Source organism: Mandrillus leucophaeus, unplaced genomic scaffold (assembly GCF_000951045.1).
Source record: "Mandrillus leucophaeus isolate KB7577 unplaced genomic scaffold, Mleu.le_1.0 Scaffold101, whole genome shotgun sequence".
Lineage (NCBI taxonomy): Eukaryota > Metazoa > Chordata > Mammalia > Primates > Cercopithecidae > Mandrillus > Mandrillus leucophaeus.
The window spans coordinates 357,623-377,591 of record NW_012098210.1 but is presented as its reverse complement, the minus strand read 5'-3'; the positions used below and the strand labels follow the sequence as shown (position 1 = coordinate 377,591).

General features: G+C 42.9%; 1 protein-coding gene and 1 pseudogene across 2 annotated transcripts in view; both read left to right on the top strand.

Annotated features, from left to right (window-relative positions):
- The window catches only part of LOC105536153 (signal-regulatory protein beta-2-like), a 61,174-nt gene extending 43,091 nt beyond the window's left edge, over positions 1–18,083 (top strand). Inside the window, exons 6-7 of the mRNA XM_011975428.1 lie at positions 15,534–15,917; positions 17,971–18,083. Of these exons, the coding sequence (XP_011830818.1) occupies positions 15,534–15,917; positions 17,971–18,083 (497 nt within the window). The remainder of the gene's footprint in view (positions 1–15,533; positions 15,918–17,970) is intronic.
- Positions 12,040–12,547, top strand: LOC105535347 (annotated as a pseudogene). The gene has a single exon (XR_001005416.1). The product of XR_001005416.1 is annotated as a 60S ribosomal protein L29-like (transcript).
- Positions 18,084–19,969: the final 1,886 nt, after the last annotated feature.

The window sequence follows — 19,969 nt, the reverse complement described above, 5'->3', positions numbered from 1 at the left end:
GTTGGCCAGGTTGGTCACGAACTCCTGACCTCAGGTGATCCACCCACCTGGGCCTCCCAAAGTGCTGGGATTACAGGTATGAGGCAATGTACCTGACCTATTTCATTTTATATAAAGATTCTATATCAGGACATAGACAGCTGCTCTACTGTTTAATACCTGTAGAGTACTCCAACTTATGGAGCTATCAAACTTTATTTTACAGTCTTCTGTTAATGGATATGTAAGTTGTTCCCAACCTTGGGCTACTAAAACAACGCTGCAGTGGGTGGCCTTGTACATGCATCATCCTGCTCAAGTGGAAGACACCCACTGGAAGTGGCATTGCTAGGTCAGAGGGTATGTGTGTTTTAAGGTGTGTAGCTATTGCTAATGTGTTCTTCTTGATGTTGTAATAATCAGCACCCCCCCGCCCCGCATCCCTTGAACATAGGTAGGGAAGGTGGTTTTACCCTGATTTTGCAGATATTACAAAGACACTGAAGTTCCCTGATGGTTCATATTGTGCCTAGGTAAGCACCCTTATCAAGGCTCAGGAGTAACTCAGATGTGCTGACTCCTAGTAGAGTGCTCATTCCTCTTTTCCAAGCCATTAACCTAAAAGATGCCCTGGATGAGATTGGAGAAAAGTGAGGAGGGGATCAAAGAGTGGCAGCTGTCCCAGATGCTGTGTCTTCATCTGGCATTTTCTCCTTATAACCAGTGCTATGAGAGAGGGATCATTTGCTGCCTCATTTATAGATGAGGACACAGGTTTAGAGAGGGGATCTGACTTGTGAGCAGGTAGAGGAGCCAAGGTTTGACCCTCAAGAGCCTGACACACAGCCCTTCTCTCTGCAACACCCAGTTGTGCTTGCTGAAGTGTAGGGAAATGCTTCAACCTTCTCGTTCTAAACTGTTGTGTTGTTCTGTTCTATATCAATAAACATTAAAAAGAAAAAGCCTTCTTCTTGTATGGGTAGGAGAGGCTGGCTTGACAACCCCCATCAGAAAGATCCTGCAGGCATTATATCTTACGTTGAACCTGTCCTAAAAGATATGTCTTAGCATTTAGGACTCTTCTTACATGTGCTGTTTCTCCTTCATTGAGCAGCATCCATGGAGCTGAGTCTAGCCTCCTGCTTTTCAGCAGACCACACTGAAACCACGTTTGCAAAATTATGAGAGACAGTGAAAGAGATCTAACTCAACTGACTCCATCTTGCTTCTAACCTCCAAGCTGTCCTTGTTCATTCCTGGACATAGGCTGAACTAACTTTGGGAGAAACTTAGTTTAAACAAAGGCGGTAACAGCCCTTTCCCAAGCAGACCTTCTTACCTGGAGACCAGAATGCCTTTGTAGGACCAACATTAGCAACAAGATGAGAAATTACGGTTTAGGAGTCATGCAACTGGAGGCTACAAGATTCTGACCCTCCCTAAACTGCTCCTAAGATCAGTGCTTGAGATATTTGGCAGACCCTGAACTTGATGGATCAGTAGCACCACCCAGATAAAAAAACAAAACAAAAACTGGCTCATCTGATCTTATGGCCCCCCACCCAGGAACTGACTCAGCTCAAGAAGACAGTTTTGACTCCCTATGATTTCATCCCTGACCAATCAGAACTCCCGGCTCACTGGTTTCTCCTTACCCACCAACTTATCCTTAAAAACTCTGCTCCCCGAATGCTCGGAGAGACTGATTTGGATAATACTAAAGCTCTCGTCTCCTGCACAGCCAGCATTGCGTGAATTACTCTTTCAAGCAGTTCCCTGGTCTTAATAAATCGATTCTGTCTAGGCAGTGGGCAAGGTGAACCCCTTGGGCAGTTACAAAGTGCCCACCCACTCATGGCACTGAAGACTAAGGATGTGGGAACGAGACATTTCTTAGAGTTCTTGTGTTCCGTGTGAACTAGAGTTTACATTCTCTTCTTGGGCTGTTAGGAACCCAGGGTCTTCTGTTTATGGCTACAGAGTAACCACAGGGAGCCCAGGGGGAGAACTACACAGTAACCAGCCCTGGGCAGCCAGGAGGGAGGCTTCTCCCTTGAATTGCATGAAGCCAAGAATCTCAAACGGACAAGGGAGGTGGCAGTCAGTGTTGGGGATGTTGAAGTTCTAGTGCTTACTCTTTGATGAACAGGAAAGCTTGGCAAAACACAGGAAATGCCCAAGTCACGCATGGGGGATGAGGAGACAATGCCTTCGTTTCTCTTAGCCTCAGTTTTCTCATCTGTAAAATCATGACAATCTTGGACTCCTTTAGGAGAGTAGAAAGGACTTAAGGTTCTCTCTGTAAGTCACCTAGCATATTGTAGGCCAAATCATGTGTTATTTCAAGGCTGTGTGATCTCAAGCAATCCAGTTCCCTTTGCTGAGCCTGTTTCTTCATATGTAGGGTGTAATTATACCAACCATTCCAAGATGTTAAGAGGATACAGCAAGCCTGGGGAGAGAATAGACTTCAGTAAATGATGGGGTTGTTTCCCAAGGTTGTGTGATCTTGGTAAAGTCTTGGCTACCCTCGAGTCCTCAGTTTTCCCATTTGTAAAATGGTGATGATCATGGCCACCATTATGGACTCTGTGGGGATTGGAGAGGATGTGCACAGAGTTCTGGATGGTGGTGGTGTTAGGGTTATTACTGAGTGTCAGTAGCACAGTGGTTAGGAGAGCATGGGTTGGAGCCCCACCACTTGTGCCACATCTTAGCTCTGCCATTTCCCAGCTCTGTGATCTGGGACAAGGCACTCTGCCGTCGTGAGCCTTGGTATCCTTACCAGTCAATTGTAACTCAACTTGGGAATATTTTCTCCAACTCTACGTGCTGTTTGTTTACTCTGCTGATTACTTATTTTGCTCTTCAGAAGCTTTTTAATTAGGTCCCATTTATTCATTTTTGTTTTTGTTGAATTTGCTTTTGGGGTCTTAATCATGAATTTTTTAATGAGGCTGATGCCTAGAAGAGGTTTTCCAACCTTGTCTTCCAGAATTTTTATAGTTCCAGGTTTATATTTAACTCGTTGATTCATCTTGAATTGATTTTTGTATGAAGTGAGAGATAGGAATCCAGTTTCATTCTTCTACATATAGCTTGCCAGTTTTCCCTGCACCACTTATTAAATAGGGTGTTCATTCCCCAGCTTATATGTTTGCATGTTTTGTTGAAGATCAATTGGCTGCATGTATTGGGCTCTATTACTTGGTTCTTTATTCTGTTCCATTGGTCTATGTGCCTACTTTTATACTAGTCCCATGTTATTTTGGTAACTATAGCCTTGTATAATTTGAGGTCTGGTAATGTGATGCCTTCAGATTTGTTCTTTTTGCTTAATATTGCTTTGGCTATGCGGGTGCTTTTTGTTGTTGTTGTTCCATGTGAATTTTAGGATTGTTTTTTCTAATTCCGTGAAAAATGTTGCTAGCATTTTTATGGGAATTGCAATGAATCTGCAGATTGCTTTGGGCAGTATGGTCATTTTCTTAATATTGATTCTTCCAATCCATGAGCATGGGATGTGTTTCCATTTGTTTGTGTCACCTATGATATCTTTCAGCAGTGTTTTGTAGTTCTTCTTGTAGAGATTTTTCACCTTCTTGATTAAGTACATTCCTATGTATTTTATTTATTTTGCAGCTGTTGTTTGTTTTCTTAGGTATTTTATTTTGCAGTTGTTTGGGACTGAGTTCTTCATTTGATTCTCAGTGTGGTGGTTGTTGGTGTACAGCAGTGCTCCTGAGTTGTGTACATTGATTTTGTAACCTGAGACTTTATTGAATTCGTTTATCAAATCTAGGAGTCTTTCTGAGAAGTCTTTATGATTTTCTAGGTATACAATCATATCATCTGCAAACAGCAATAGTTTGACTTCCTCTTTTCCCATTTGAATGCCCTTTACCTTTTATCTTTCTCTTGCCTAATTGCTGTGGCTAGGATATCTAGAACTATGTTGAATAGAAGTAGTGAAAGTGGGCATCCCTGTCTTGTTCTGTTCTTGGGGGAATGCTTTCAACTTTTTCCCATTCAGTAGGATATTGGCATAGGTTTGTCATATATGGCTTTTATTATTTTGAGGTAAGACCCTTCTATGCTTAATTTGTTGGGAGCTTTTATCATAAAGGAATGCTGGATTTTGTCAAATGCTTTTTCTGCATCTGTTGAGATGATCATATGGTTTTTGCTTTTAATTCTGTTTATGTGATGTATCGCATTTATTGACTCATGTATGTTAAACTATCCCTGCATCCCTGGGTTGAAATCCACTTGATCATGATGAAATACCTTTTTGTTGTGCTGTTGAATTTGGTTAGCTAGTATTTTGTTAAGGATTTTTGCATCTATGTTCATCAGAGAAATTGGTCTGTGTTTTCTTTTTTTGTTATGTCCTTTTCTGGTTTTGATAATAGGGTGATACTGGCTTCATAGAATGATTTAGGGAGGAGTCCCTCTTTCTCTATCTTTTGAAATACTTTCAGTAGAATTGATACCAATTCTTCTTTGAATGTCTGATAGAATTCAGCTGTGAATCCATCTGGTCCTGGACCTTTTTTTTGTTTGCCATTTTTTTGGTTACCTATTCAATCTCACTACTTGTTATTGGTCTGTTCAGAATTTCTGTTTCTTCCTGATTTAATATAGGAGGGTTGTATCTTTCCAGGAATTCGTCCATTTCCTCTAGGTTTTCTAGTTTATGTGCATAAAGGTGTTTGTAGTAGTCTGAAATGATCTTTTGTATTTCTGTGGTGTCGGTAGTAATGTCTCCAGTTTCATTTCTAATTGAGCTTATTTGCATCCTCTCTCTTCTTGGTTAATCCAGTTAATGGTCTCTCTGTTTATTTTTTCAAAGAACCAGCTACTTGTTTCAATGATCTTTTGTATTTTGTTGTTGTTATTGGTGTCTGAATTTCATTTAGTTCTGCTCTGAGCTTTGCTATTTCTTTCCTTCTTCTAGCTTTGGGTTTAGTTTGGTCTTGTTTCTTTAGTACCTTGAGGCATGATATTAGGTTGTCAATTTGTGCTCTGTCAGACTTTGCGTTGTAGGCATTTAGTGCTGTAAACTTTCCTTTTAACACTGCTTTTGCTGTTTCCCAGAGGTTTTGATAACTTGTGTCATTATTATCATTCAATTCAAATGACTTTTTGATTTCCATCTTGATTTCATTTTTAACCCAGTTATCATTCAGGAGCTGATTATTTAATTTCTATGTATTTGTGTAGTTTGGAGTGTTTCTTTTCGACTTAATTTCCAGTTTTATTCCATTGTAGTCTGAGAGGATACTTGATACGATTTTGATTTTTAAAAATTTATTGAGACTTTTTGTGACCTAACATATGGTCTATTTTGTGCTGATGAGATGAATATATATTCTGCAATTTGGGGGTAGAATGTTCTGTAAATATATGTTAAGTCCATTCGTTCTAGGGTGTAATTTAAGTCCATTATTTCTCTGTTGACTTTCTGTCTTGATGGTCTGCCCAGTGCCGTCAGTGGTATATTAAAGTCTTCTACTATTATTGTGTTGCTGTCTGTCTCATTTCTTAGGTCTATTAGTAATGGTTTTATGGATCTGGGAGCTCCAGTGTTAGGTGCTTAGAAATTTAGGATTGTAATATCTTCTTGTTGGATTGATCCTTTTATAATTACATAGTGACCATTTTTGTCCTTTTTATACTGTTGTTGCTTTGAAGCCTGTTTTATCTGAAATAAGAATAGCTACTCCTGCTGGCTTTTGGCTTCCATTTGTGTGGAATATCTTTTTTCACCATGTTACCTTGAGTTTATATGAATCTTTCTGTTAGGTGAGTCTCTTAAAAACAGAAGATATTTGGATTGTGACTTTTTTATCCATTCTGCCATTCTGTATCTTTTAAGTGGAGCATTTAGGCCATTTACATTCAACATTAATATTGAGAAGTGAGGTACTGTTCTCTTCATCATGTTAAATGTTACCTAGATAGTTTTTTCTTTTCATTGTGTTATTGTTTTGTAGGCCCTGTGAGTTTTAAGCTTCCAAGAGATTCTGTTTTGGTGCATATTGGATTTTTGTTTCTAGGTTTAGAACACCTTTTAGCATTTATTATAGTGCTGGTATGGTAGTAACAAATTCCCTCAACATTTGTTTGTCTAAAAATTACTTCATTTCTTCTTTATTTATTAAACTTAGTTTTGCAGGGTACAAAATTCTTGGCTGAAAATTGTTCTGTTTAGGGGGTTGAAGAGAAGTCCCCAGTCCCTTCTAGCTTGTAAGGTGTCTGCTGAGAAGTCTACTGTTAGTTTGATAGGTTTTCCTTTGTAGGTTTCCTGATACTTTTGTCTTACTGCTCTTAGAATTCTTTCCTTCATGTTGACTTTGGATAGCCTGATAACTATATGCCTTGGTGAAGATGTTTTTGCAATGCATTTCCCAGGAGTTCTTTGAGCTTCTTGGATTTGGCTATCTAGATCTCTAGCCAGGCCAGGGATATTTTCCTCAATTATTCCCTCAAATATATTTTCCAGACTTGTTATTTTTTCTCCCTCAGGAACATCAATTATTCTTATGCTTGGTCATTTTACATAATCCTGTATTTCTTGGAGACTTTGTTCATTTCTTTTAATCCTTTTTTAAAAAAAATTTGCCTAATATAATTAATTCAAAAGCCTTATCTCCAAGCTCTGAAATTCTTTCTTTTACTTGTTTTGGTGTTTTGTTAAAATTTTCTACTGCATTTTGTAATTCCCTAAGTGTGTCTTTCATTTCCAGAAATTCAAATTGGTTTTTCTTGATGATATCCATCTGTCTAGAAAATTTTTCATTCATATCCTAAACTTCAAAAAAAATTTATGATGGTTTTCACCTTTCTCTGATATCTCCTTGAGTAGCTTAATAATTCCTTATCTAGCATTTTCAAATATTTCATCTCAGTTTGCATCCATTGCTGTAGAGCTAGTGTGATCCTTTGGGGCTGTTATGGAACCATATTTTGTCATATTACCGGAGTTTATATTCTGGTTCCTTCTCATTTGAGTAGGCTATTTCTTCTAACTATTCTTGAATTTATCTTTGATTTGACTATATTTGTTGTTTGTTTTAATTTCTTTTTCCCCTTAAGGATGAGACTTTAATACTTATAGTTAGTTACAGCCTAATTTGGTTCTTGGTGCCTCCAGGGATGAAGACTGTAAGAGTTCCTTGGTTATAAAGTCTTTGTATAATGGCTTTCACACATGCTAGTTGTAGTAGGGGCCAGTAGGGCAGGTGTCCTTGGGTAGGAACTAGTTGTGACTACAGCAGGTGGATAAATGCAATACCCAATGGTGGGCAGAAGTTCCAGCTTTGACAGAGGTTCTTGGAGGAGCTCTCAGTGAGTTGCACTGAGATCTTATCAGAGGGAAGGATGGAAGCCACCTTAGCTCCCCTGCCGGGTCAGCAGGAAATTTATTCACCTCTCAGACACACTCCTGTCCCAGTACTCCAGCATTCAGATCAGACAGGCACCTCTTTTCATGGGTAGGAATGTTGATGTTCAAGTAGAGAGGAATTGTGACTCTGTCTCTTGTGCAAGCTGGCACCTGGAGGATGCTTCTCCTGTGAGGATGCCATCATCCTGATGTGTTCCAGAAAGGGTGTCTATAGTCGCACCCACACTTAGCTCCCATGAGAGAAGCCCCAACAGAGCCTGTGATGGTGAAAAAGGGAGAAAATACATTTCCTTATTCAAGGCCCTTCATGTGCACCAAGGCTGTCTGACTGTTGGGCTACAGCTGAAGACTTACCCTGTTGAGTCCAGCACTGCAATTGTGCCTGTGCTAAACTTCCCACCAATGGAAATATCTGATCCTCAAGGCCTGTTGTCTGGATTCTTTTGTCTCACAGGATGTTCCCTTGATGTGGTGCACTCGCCCTTCTCCTAGGAGTGGGGATCCCTGGGAACCAGGCTACTGTGAGTGTTATTGTTCCTCTGGGTCTAGCCATCCAGTGAAGTTGCCAAACTCCAAGCTCATGTTGGAGAGTGTCTGCAAGGGATCTGGTGATGTGACCTGTCCTCAAGTCTTCCAGCCATGGGTAGCAGCACTAGCTCAAATGGGGGTAGCAGGTGAGTGATGTAGACTCTGTGAGATTCCTTGTTTATTGATAGCCTTAGTGTGCTCACTTTCTTGAATACCAGTTAGAGTGGAATGATCTGATCATGTGGACAGACTCAGGACCTCCTGGTTAGCCAGAGTGGTGCAGGCAGTAGTGATAGCTGAGATTATACAGTTGTCTTTTCCTTGGGTGCAGTGTGATTCCACCAGGAGATGCTATCATGGACTGTGTTGGTTGGCTTCCAGCCAGGAGGTGACGCTTGCAAAACAGCACCAGCTGCAGTAGTTGCAGTAGGATTTTCGCTTGCCTTATGTTGCCTAGTGGGGGTACTCTGGTTTCTCAGGCAATGGAGAGAGGCATATAGTTCTTAAGAGTTTCTGTCCTTTGTGTGAAGCTACCAGGGCAAGTGGCAGAGCAAAGCCAGGTGGGAGCTGGGTCAGGGGGTTTGCACTCTGAGTCTTTGCTGGCAGGGCACACAGCAGCCCCTGTGGGTGTTGGGGGATGGGAGCAGGTCTCAGATCACTGGGTTCACCTTCCAGAGGGGAGTATTGCTGTCTGTGCTGCACAGAAGGGTTTGCACATGGAATGGTGGGGAGCAGGCAGCAGTAAGCCCACGCACAGTTCCCACGCACTTGGAGAGGCAGATCCACTCCCACAGTGTTACACTGGCAGCAGTGAGCTAAGTACCAGTCAGCCTGCACTCAAATTCCAATTACCCCAGTGAAGATAACAGCTGCCGCTTTCAGATCACGCCCCTCCCCATCCACTGCAAAGCCAGGTGCCTGGCTCCTGCACTCGAGGTTGCAGCCCACTTTTCACTCTCCCCTGCCCTGGTCCTGGCTAAGGGAGTTCATCCCCAACCGAGGTTCTATTGTGAAACCCCCTTGGGGGCTTCCTTCAACCTGAAACCAACTGCTTAAACTTTTCGGCTGTCCTTCACAGAGTACCCTGTGTGGAACAGTAGGGAATGGCTTCCATCGGTCCACACGGGGATCTGGAAGTGCATGCACGGGTCTTCCCGCCTTTGCTCCTACTTTTATATTCCACAGGCCTCCCCAAGTCGGTTCCTGCGCTGGTTGGGGTTAAAGCCATCTCCCTCTGCCTGGACTTTTTTCACTGGATATCATGTTTGCTGTGGATTTGTCATATATGGATTTCATTGTATTGAGGAACATTCATTTTACATCTACTTTTTTGAGCATTTTTATAATTAAAAAATGTTAAATTTTGTCATAGGCTTTTTTTTTGTCACTGTCAATATGATCCTATGGTTTTTGTCCTTCATTCTGCTGATGTAGTGTATTGCATTTATAGGTTTATGTGTCTTGAAGCATCCTTGTATTCCTTAGAAAAATCTCACTTGATCATGCTGAAACACACAGGATTTTAAAAAGACTTTCCTTACATCTCTTCCACTCATTAGTTTACATGAAATGCACGTTGAAGAGATATTTGGTTTTCCCTGTTGCCCAGTCACTCTCTTCCCTTTTCTACTCTCTGATATTACCACTGAAACTCTCCCAATGTGTTAAAATAAGCAATTCCTTTAAGCAAACTTCTCTCTTGGTAAAATGAGTTTTATCTCAAAGCAGAACTTCTGTGCATTACTGTCTTAGAGTTCCCTCTTTCTTGAAGGGTAGGAATGAGGAGGGAGAAAGAAAGGGATAAAACAGAGAGCTCTGTCTATGTTATCTACATCTATAGTCATATCAATAGCTATATCCATATGCTTATCATGTAATGTTGATTGAAGACTCCATGACTTAGAAAACCTAAAAAGTAACAATTCACAATTTTTGAATACTCACCATGTGCCAGACACTGTTGGAAATGCCTTACAGCTGTTACTTCAGATGGTCATTATGCCCAAAATAGATATTCCCCTTAACCTTCTCCTCCCACCACTCACAGATAAGAAAACAGAAGCACAAAGAGCTGTGAGGATGCTCATTGGTAACTGGTAGAGCTATGATTTGAACTCAGGCACTCTGACTCTAGAGATCACAGGTTTCACTGTTGCTCTTGTCAAATGCTTGTGGCCTTGATTCTATGCCATGACATTTCTGTAACTACTGCTCGTGGGAGTGAGCGGGGATGTGGTGTGGGGATGAGGGTTTGTGGTTTTCTCCTCCTGGGCTCTTCTGCTTTCTTTGTGTATGCAAATGAATGTTTTTTAAACTAAGTCATCTACATGGGAAACTCAGTTTCTAGCAAATATCACAGATGCAGTCCACTGAAAATAGGTTTTAGTATCCCAGGGAAGTGTCTTAATGAGTAATTCACACCTTATACACATATATACTGGATAGCTACTATATGCCAGGACCTGACATAGAACATGGTGTGCATTGGTGAATAAAAGAGCAAAAGTAGTTGACCTTTTGGAGCTTATATTCTACTGGAGAAATGACAATAACCAATACACATGATAAGTAGATAAATGGTGTAATATGAGTATATGATTTTATCATGTTGTAGAAATGTCCATATATTCCTTTTATTATTTTTCTCATAAAAAGATGTTCAAATTTGTAAAATGCTTTTCTACATCCAATGAGATAATCGTGTATTTTTCTCTTCATTGTGTAAATATGGTATATTACATTATCATTTGTATATTGAAACATCTTTGTATTCTAGGAATAAATTCCACTTAGTCATGGTGTAGAATCCTTCTAATGTGCTGTTAAATTCAGTTTGCTAATATTTGGTTGAGAATTGTTGCATCAACAAATTATAAGACCGACAGTCAACACAATGGTATGCAACTGCACCTGATGGAAATTTTAATTTTGCGTTTCAGTGAAAGTTTAGTTTCCAGTGGGCCCCATTTCAGATGAGCAGAGCCTCGCATGTGGGGCAATCTATGGTTCATGACTGCAACAGGAGAGTATTGTTCCTAGATCTGGACTCCAGGATAGGAGATCCCAGTAGGTGACCAGGCATTTGTTGTTTTAATGGAGTATAGCACAAGGGTGAGAGGGGCATTGTTTTCACATGAAAGGCCCTGGATGTATGGCCATCATGAATGGTCTAGAAACTCCAAAAAGCAAGAAAGAAATTGCTGAAGTCTCCACAGAGAAGAGGTATTTTTGTTTCTTTGCTTAGAGGCACTAACAGGGGTGCCTATTGATTTTAATTTGTAAATAAACTTTGTAAAAGAAGAATATGTTGTCACTGGCACCTCAAAACTCAAAACAACTTAGAGATGCTGAATAATGTGATGTTAATATGCATATCACATGAATCTCCTTTGAAGGGGCTGTTATCAGTGTTATGTCATCCCGTGCTCTTGAAGAAATGTAGATGTCATTATTGATATTTAAGCAGGATCCTCACTTCAGGATAGAGTCTTGGCAGAACTCCAAAAGGTAACACAAAGCTGCACATAGCACAGCACAAGAAAGCCATCAGTGTAAAAAGCCTTCTCAAGTTGTGGAACCAATCAGAGTAGCAAATTAGTAAGCCATGAACAGTTAAAGAGCATCTCCTAGGAACTTTCCACTCCAGTTTAGAATGATCCCATTTTCATTGCCATTAGTATTGAAAATGGTAAAGTCAGGCTTTTGGGTCTTTACGAATTACTCTAAGATGGCCATGAAGATTTCACTTGGAAAGGCATATGGAGTATGATTTATTTTACTCACTGGTCCTAGAGAGGGAAGTAGGGCATGCCAGGTAGAAAGACATATGAGAAGAGCTCCAAGGAAGCAGGCTCAATCAAGCAGATAGGGAAGCAAGAGAGAAAGAATTCCTCAGCAAGGGCCTTTACTGGAAGTCAGGGTACAGGGTACAAGCAAAGAGCATGATGGGATTTACTGGTGTCTTTTTATGGGACTAGGTCACAATATGGGAGGGCAAGAAACTTGTTCCAGGGACCAGCCTTATCACACTGGTGCGCATGGTCACCTGGGCAGAGTACTCACAGCATGATTGTGGGATGTTGAAGCATCAGAAAAATATGAATTAAAATAAATTTACTCTCTTCCGGTTCTAGGCGCTTCGGGAGCCGCGGCTTAAGGTGCAGACATGGCCAAGTCCAAGAACCACACCACACACAACCAGTCCCGAAAATGGCACAGAAATAGGATCAAGAAACCCCAATCACAAAGATACGAATCTCTTAAGGGGGTGGACCACAAGTTCCTGAGGAACATGCGCTTTGCCAAGAAGCACAACAAGAAGGGCCTAAGGAAGATGCAGGCCAACAATGCCAAGGCCATGAGTGCATGTGCCGAGGCTGTCAAGGCCCTCGTAAAGCCCGAGGAGATTAAGCCCAAGATCCCAAAAGGTGTCAGCAGCAAGCTTGATTGACTTGCCTACATTACCCACCCCAACTTTGGGAAGCGTGCTCGTGCTCACACTGCCAAGGGGTCCGGCTGTGCCAGCCAAAGGCCAAAGCCCAGGATCAAACCAAGGCCCAGGCTGCAGCTCCAGCTTCAATTCCAGCTCAGGCTCCCAAAGGTGCCCAGGCCACTACAAAGGCTACAGAGTAGATATCTCTGTCTGCCAACGTGAGGACAGAAGGACTGGTGCGACCCCCCACCCCCGCCTCCAGGCTGCCATCTTCATGGGGATGGGGTCCTTCTGTGCTATTTATACAAATAAACCTGAAGGAGGATTTGTTAGCCTCTGTCTATGATCCTGCAAAAATAAAAAAATAAAATAAAATAAATTTACATGTAGCAGGACTTTTAAAATTAATTAATTAATTATTTTTTTTTGAAACAGAGTCTCAATCTGTCACCAGACTGGAGTGCAGTGGTGCGATCTCAGCTCACTGCAACCTCCGATTCCCTGGTTCAAGCTATTCTCCTGCCTCAGCCTCCCGTGTAGCTGGGATTACAGGCACATGCCACTACACCCAGTTAACTTTTGTAGTTTTAGTAGAAACAGGGTTTCAACATGTTGGCCAGGATGGTCTTGATCTCCTGACCTTGTAATCTGCCTGCTCTGGCCTCCCAAAGTGCTGGGATTATAGGCACGAGCCACTCTGCCCAGCCTGGACATTTTTATTTACACAACTTGGAGTTGCCATGTAGAATCCTTTTATTTCTACCTGAAACCACTCCCTGTAGCATTTCTTGTAGGTAAGGTTTAATGGTAGTGAACTCTCTTAGTTTTTGTTCATCTGAGAATATCTTAATTTCTGCCTCATGTTTAGAGGATAGTTTTCCCAGGTATAAGATTCTTGGTTGATAGATTTTTCCTCTTGCAGTATTTTCAGTGTATCACTCCTCTGTCTTCTGGTTTCCAATGCTTCTGATAAGAAACCGGCTGATCATCTCATTGAGGAACTCTTGTATGTGAGGAATCCATTTTCTGTTGCTGCTTTCAGGGTTCTTTCCCTGACTTTAGTTTTCAACAGTTGGATTATAATGTGTCTTAGTGTGGGTCTCTGAGTTTTTCCTTGAGTTAAACTTGAGTTTCTTCCGCATCTGAAATTTGAGGATTCATGTATTTATCAAGTTTCAGAAGGTTTTGGGGTATTATGTCTTTGAATAATCTGTTCCTTTCTCACTTGCTCTTTTCTTCTTCTAGAACTCTAACAGTGTTTATGTTGATCCATTTGATAATGTCCCACGATGTCCTCAGGTTCTGCTTGTTTTTCTTTATTCCTTTTTCTTTCTATTCCCCAGTCACAATAATTTCAACTATTCCATATTCCAGTTTTCTGAGTCTCTCTTCTAACTGCTCACACCAGTTGGAGAACACCTCTGGTGGATTTTTCAATTATTGTACTGTTTAACTCTTAAGTTTCTGTTTGTTTAATTTTTATAATTTTTCTTTGCTGTTGTTCTTATTTTATTAATGCATCATATTCCAATGTTTCTTTAGTTGTTTGTCTGTTGTTTTCTTTAGCTGTTTGAGCAAGTTTAAGATAGTGATTTAACATCTTGGTCTAGTGTCAGGATGGGCCCAGTGTATGAAAAGGGTCTTTGTAGGACATATGACAATGGAAGCAAGAGGTTGGAGTGACGGGAAGATGTAACCATGAGAAAAGGAATGTGGCAGCCTCTAGAATTTGAAAAGGCAAGGAACAGAGCCTCCAGAATACACACAGCTCTGCTGACACCTCTTATTTAAGGGGTAAAACATGGTACTTTCATATACATAGACATAGGATAATGGTTATTACAGTCAAGCAAATGAACACATCCATCCTCTCACATAGTTATCACGTGTGTGTGTGTGTGTGTGTGTAGGGCATCTAAGATAGACTGTTTGAGCAAAAATACTGAATTCAATATAATCCTATTAACTCTAGTCCTCATATTGCACAGTAGATCTCCGGACTTCTTCATCCTACCTATCTGCAATGGTCACCAACGTGTCATCCGTACCTTTGTATATTTGAATATTTTTCTCCTTGATTCTATCCATAACATGATTTTAGACTTCTGACCTCCAGAACTATAAGATGATACATTTCTTTTGTTTTAAGATGCTAAGTTCTGATAATTTGTCACATCAACATTAGGAATCTAAGGTAATGTAATTACAATATGGGTGAGAAATTCTCAGAAGCTTAAAACAATGTTGAGTTTGTTAGTTAAGCTGCATGTTCAGTGTATGTGGAGAATTCATGGTCATTCAGGCATCCAGGCTGATGGAGCTGACCTCATCAGAGCCTTGTAGGTCTCTGTGGAAGGGAGAAGTTAATCCATAGAGGCTCTTGCAGTTAAATGCACAGCCACAAATTATACCCATCACTTCTGCTCACAACTCAGTGGCCTAAAGCAGTCACATGGCCCCACCCAATGCAATGATTCAGAAAGTGCAGCCAGTCACGGTGGCTCACGCTTGTAATTCCAGCACTTTGGGAGGCCGAGGCGTGCAGATCACCTGAGGTCAGGAGTTGAGACTAGCCTGACCAACATGGAGAAACCCTACCTCTACTAAAAATACAAAAGTAGCTGGGCATGGTGGCACATGCCTGTAATCCCAGCTACTCGGGAGGCTGAGGGAGGAGAATCCCCTGAACCTGGGACGCAGAGGTTGTGGTGAGCCGAGATCACACCATTGCACTCCTGCCTGGGCAACAGGAGCGAAACTCCATCTTAAAAAAAAGAAAAAGAATAAAGAAAAAAGAAAAGAAAGTGCAATACTCCATATGGCCAGAAAGTGGAAGCACAAATATTCGGCAAAGCATGACACTTCCAAGCGGGGCTCAGGAGCTCCACTCCACTCAGGTTAGTAACCCCATGAAACTGAACCTCTCTGTGTCTCAGCGTCCTCACATGTAATACAGTCTCATGTTACAGACTTGTGAGTGTTAAACGAGATAATACATGCAGTGTGCTGAGCTCAGGGCCTTCTCCTGGTATGCACCCAGTCATTGAAGTTCATTGATAAACACTTGAGGAAACATTCAAGATCACGTAAGGATGAATAAATGATGGCTCTGTTACTTTCTAGAAGTGGCAGGTGAGGAGCTGCAGGTGATTTAGCCTGAGGCATTCGTGTCAGTTGCAGCTGGAGAAACGGCCACTCTGAACTGCACTGTGACCTCCCTGCTCCCTGTGGGACTGGTCCAGTGGTTCAGAGGAGCTGGTCCAGGCCGGAAATTAATCTACAGTCCAAAAGGATGCCACTCTCCCTGGGTAACAACTATTTCAGACCAGAGAAAGAGAAACAGCACAGACTATTCCATCCGCATCAGTAACATCACCCTCGAAGACACTGGCACCTACTACTGTGTGAAGCTCCTAAGAGCAATTCCTGCCAACGTGGAGATTAAGTCTGGACCAGGGACTCCGATGTCTGTGCGTGGAGAGTACAGTGTGGGCCTCCTTCGTCCCCTAAGTTGTGACAAGAAGTCAATAATAGCACTGTCCTCTCTGTCAGCAACAATCAAGGGTGGCAGTGGGTGCTCACTTTCATGATCTGATGCCACCCTCTTCTACACATCAGGTATATCGAGGCCTGGAGATATCATGCTATTCACTCAAGGCTTGGCAGCTGGTAAATGATGGGGAAGTCTGAAACCTTAGTCTGCCTGGCACCACAGCCTTTGCCTCTTCTAATCTGGCCCAGCCATGTTTCCATAGATAAGGGAACTGACGATTTGAGTGACTTTCCCAGGCACAAGACTAGACCTTGCCTGCTGCGTCCACAGAGCACTTTCCCCCTCAGCATGGCCGAGACTCTTCTTTACGCAACAAGCATTCACTGAGAACCTACTGTGTGTGAGCCTCCACCGTGGTGGAGCAAATAGCTGTAAAAAAAAAAAAAAAGCTCACAAGCTCTGTTCTCACCAAGCTTACATTCTGTTCCCTTCTAATGAGGATAAATCCATCCAGAGCACTGAGGGAGTATATTAGGTTTTTCTTTATTTAATCTTCGGAAACATCATACTGGGCAGATTCCTGAAGGACAGAGATTCACTGTTTAATCTGATGGCCCTGGTGAAAGGAGATGCCAAGAGCTTTATGGGTCTATCCAGGATGGTTGTGGGTTGTTCAGGAAACTCTTGTGTGACTCAGGGACTGCTGCACACAGTCACTAAAGGCTTCAAGCAGAGCTGGGCCATCTCAGAATGTCCCTCACCTAAGGGAAGAGGTCCCCTAAAAGGATGACTTAGGGGTCCCTCAGTTAAGGCAGCAACAATGCTTATTTTGGGTTTTCTTTCAGAGGCCCTGGATCCTCAGTTTAGCTCCTGGATCCTGGAATGTCAGTGCAAGAAGGACTTCAGACCATTTAGCCCAATGCCCTTTTACAGATAGGAGACTGAAGCCAAGAAATGACAGGGGCCTTGCCCAAGGTCACAGGGCCAGCTAGGGTTGGGGCAAGAGCCCAGATCCTGTTCCAGGCAGGTTTCGTTCCGTCCTGGCATTAGACACTCTCTCCATAGAAGAGTCTGGCGCATAGTAGGTGCTACATGAAAGCTCTTTGAACAGAACTGAATAGGAAGCCAGTGTTTCTCCTTTTCATAGTTATTCAAAGGTTTAGAATGCCTCTCTCATTCATTCTCTGTGCTCTGTTGGTGATTGGAAAACCTCTCCCAAATGCAAGCCATATAATTTCTTATTGAGATTCCATATAAGGACATAGAGACCTGCTCCATTGTTTACCAGCTGCAGAATATGTCAATTTATGGAAATATCAAGTGTTATTTTGTAGTCTTCTGTTGATGGATATGTAAGTGGTTCCCAACTTTGAGCTTTTGAAATAATTCTGCTGTGGATGACCCTGCACATATGTTATCCTTCTCTGGGGGAAGATGCCCACTGGAAGTGGCATTGCTAAGTCAGAGGGTGTATGTGTTTTAATTTATATGGATGTTGTCTAATTTCCCTCCTACGTGATATAGCAATCAAGGCTCCCCAGAACCCTTGAACATGGGTGGGAACGTGGCTTTATCCTAATTTGCAAATATTACAGACAAAGACATTGAAATTCCCAGGTGGTGCGTCTCATACCTAGAACAATGACAGCTAGCAAGTGACTCAGATTTAACTCAGATCTGCTAACTCGTAGTAGAGGTCTCACTCCTCTTTGCCATGCTATTGGCCTAAATGACCACTTGGATGAAAGAGGAGGGAGGTGGGAGGGGGCCAAGGAGCAGCAGTTGTGTCAGATACTGTACTGTCATCCTGGCATTTTCTCCTTTTAACCAGTGCTATGAAGTAGGAGCCATTTGCTGTCCCTTTTAGAGATAAAGATATTGAGGCTCAGAGAGGGGACCTGGGTGGTGAACAGGTCTGGGAGCCAGGGTTTGAATTCCACAAGCCTGATTGATAGCCCCTGTCTCTGCAACACCAAACTGCACTTGTTAAAGTGTAGAGAATTGCTCCAATCTTCTCATTCTGAACTCTTGATTTGGAGAACTGACCAGCCCAGATAGCCTCAGTTGAGGCCCCTGGGATGGCCTCCCAAGTGGTCCCTCTCATGACTCCTCCTGTCTCCTGATTTCCAGGCCCGGTGCCAGCTCCTACTGCCCCACTCCTCCTAGGTCTCCTCCTGGGCTCCAAGGTGCTGCTGCTGGTTGGTGTCTCTGCCGCCTACGTCCACTGGAAGCAGAAGGCCTGATTGTAAGTGTAGAGGAGGGAGGGCGGGCCAAGGGCTGCTCCAGAAGGTCAGGCCAGCAGGAGGACCCCCCACATACCACACAGCCTCAGGCTCAGTGGAGTTTGGAGAAGGTGATGGGGCTTCCTCAGCACCCTCAGAAGTCTCAGGGAAGCCTCTAGGAGAATCCCAACTCCAGGAAGTGTGTGGGTGCTGCAGGAGGTGGGCTACAGCAAGGGTGTTCAAAGATGTCCATAGCACCCTAGGGGCCCATGGAGGAGGTGGGGAGAAGGGGCTGAATGAGGGCCAACTCTGTGGGTGGTCCCTTGCAGGCCATCTCTTGATTATTTGATGCTGTACTCCATGAGGTCTAAGGAATCCCCACTGTAGAGTAATGTTGAGATGCCTCAAGTGGGCTGCTCTTAGTGCTCTCAGGCTCTCAGTGCCTGAGTGGGAGGGATGAGGGAAAGGGTGTCAGGACTTGCGAGGAGGGCTGAGCAGGTGAAATTCTATCTCAGGGCTGCCTGTCCACCCACGATAGGCAACACAGGAGGAAGACCAGCACTAAGGACATAGCAGGCTCTCAGGAATCATTTCTTGAATGATGAGCAGATGACTAAATGTGGACGTGTTTCCCAGAGCTCTTTCCCTCCTCCTCTGCCATGAGGGACCCTCGGTCTGTACTGCCTCCTTCCTTCCTTGAAGGGCTCAGCCTGAGAGAAGGAGCTGGTGAGAAGCTTCCCCAGACTCAGCTCCAAATGCCTGTCCTCCCAGGATATCTGCCTGCCGGCAGGCTCCTATTGTTCCTTTGCAGAGTCCTTGATGCTCCGGAGCAGGGTCTTCCATTCATGGTGCTGAGCAGGGACCGTAGGATGGGGCTCTGAGAGTGACTCATGACACCTCCCTGGAATATGAGAAACACGCCATATCTAATCACATTAGGACTCCTCGCATCCATCGCCTTGGGACTGACCATAAACCACAGATTCTCTCTAGCCTCTCAAGAGTTATTCTGCCTTCTGGATTCCTGCCTACCCCAACTTCCCAGCCTTGTTCAGGTTCACTATTGCTTCCTGAATACAAACGAACCCCCATCCCAATTTTAAGAAAAAATGATTCTCCTTCCTCTTTGTCTCACACCAAGAAAGAAAGAAGCTCTCCCTGCTTTCTCTGTGATGGGACACTCGTTCTCCTAGCATCCTGCAGCCTTCCCAGCCCTGCTGCTCAGGGTAGAAACACGTAGATACACCGCCACAGTCCAACATCCTGGAGTCCTTCTTGATTTCTCATTCTCTCTTTTTTAAAGCCCTGTATTCAATTCTGCCCTTGAAATGCTTATGTCCTCTTACGTGAGACAGTAAACGTTTAACAATGGACTTTCTGAAAGGGAAAAACAAAAAGCTGATTTGTAGTGCTTGCCAATCTCTGCAGCGTAATAACTTCCCACATAGACAGTTTCAAGCTATCAACAGTTGAACAACCAGATTGCAAAATTCCTGAAAATTAACAATTGGTTCTCTCGGCTGCCCCAGCACAACACCGAGTTACATGCCTAATTTGCACATTTCTCACCTCCACCACCCCTCCCTGTCCCAGCCGGCATTCTCTCTTCTGGTAGCACTCGTACTCCCTCTACTGGCTTTCAGTTTTCAGCCACAGTGATTCTTTGGAAAAGCCTAGGCATAAACTGCTCTGCCTCTTCTCCAACACAGCTACATGGCTCCCTTCATCCCTCCTTCAACTCTTTCTGCCTAATGTCAACTAATGTAAAACATTCTGTATAAAATATCAATTTCCCTCCCTACCCTGACGTTCTAATTTATCTTAACACGATGAATTTTTCCTTAGCACCTATTACCATCTGTATTATTCTGAATACAGGCAGTTCTCATTTTTCATGGCAATGCAGG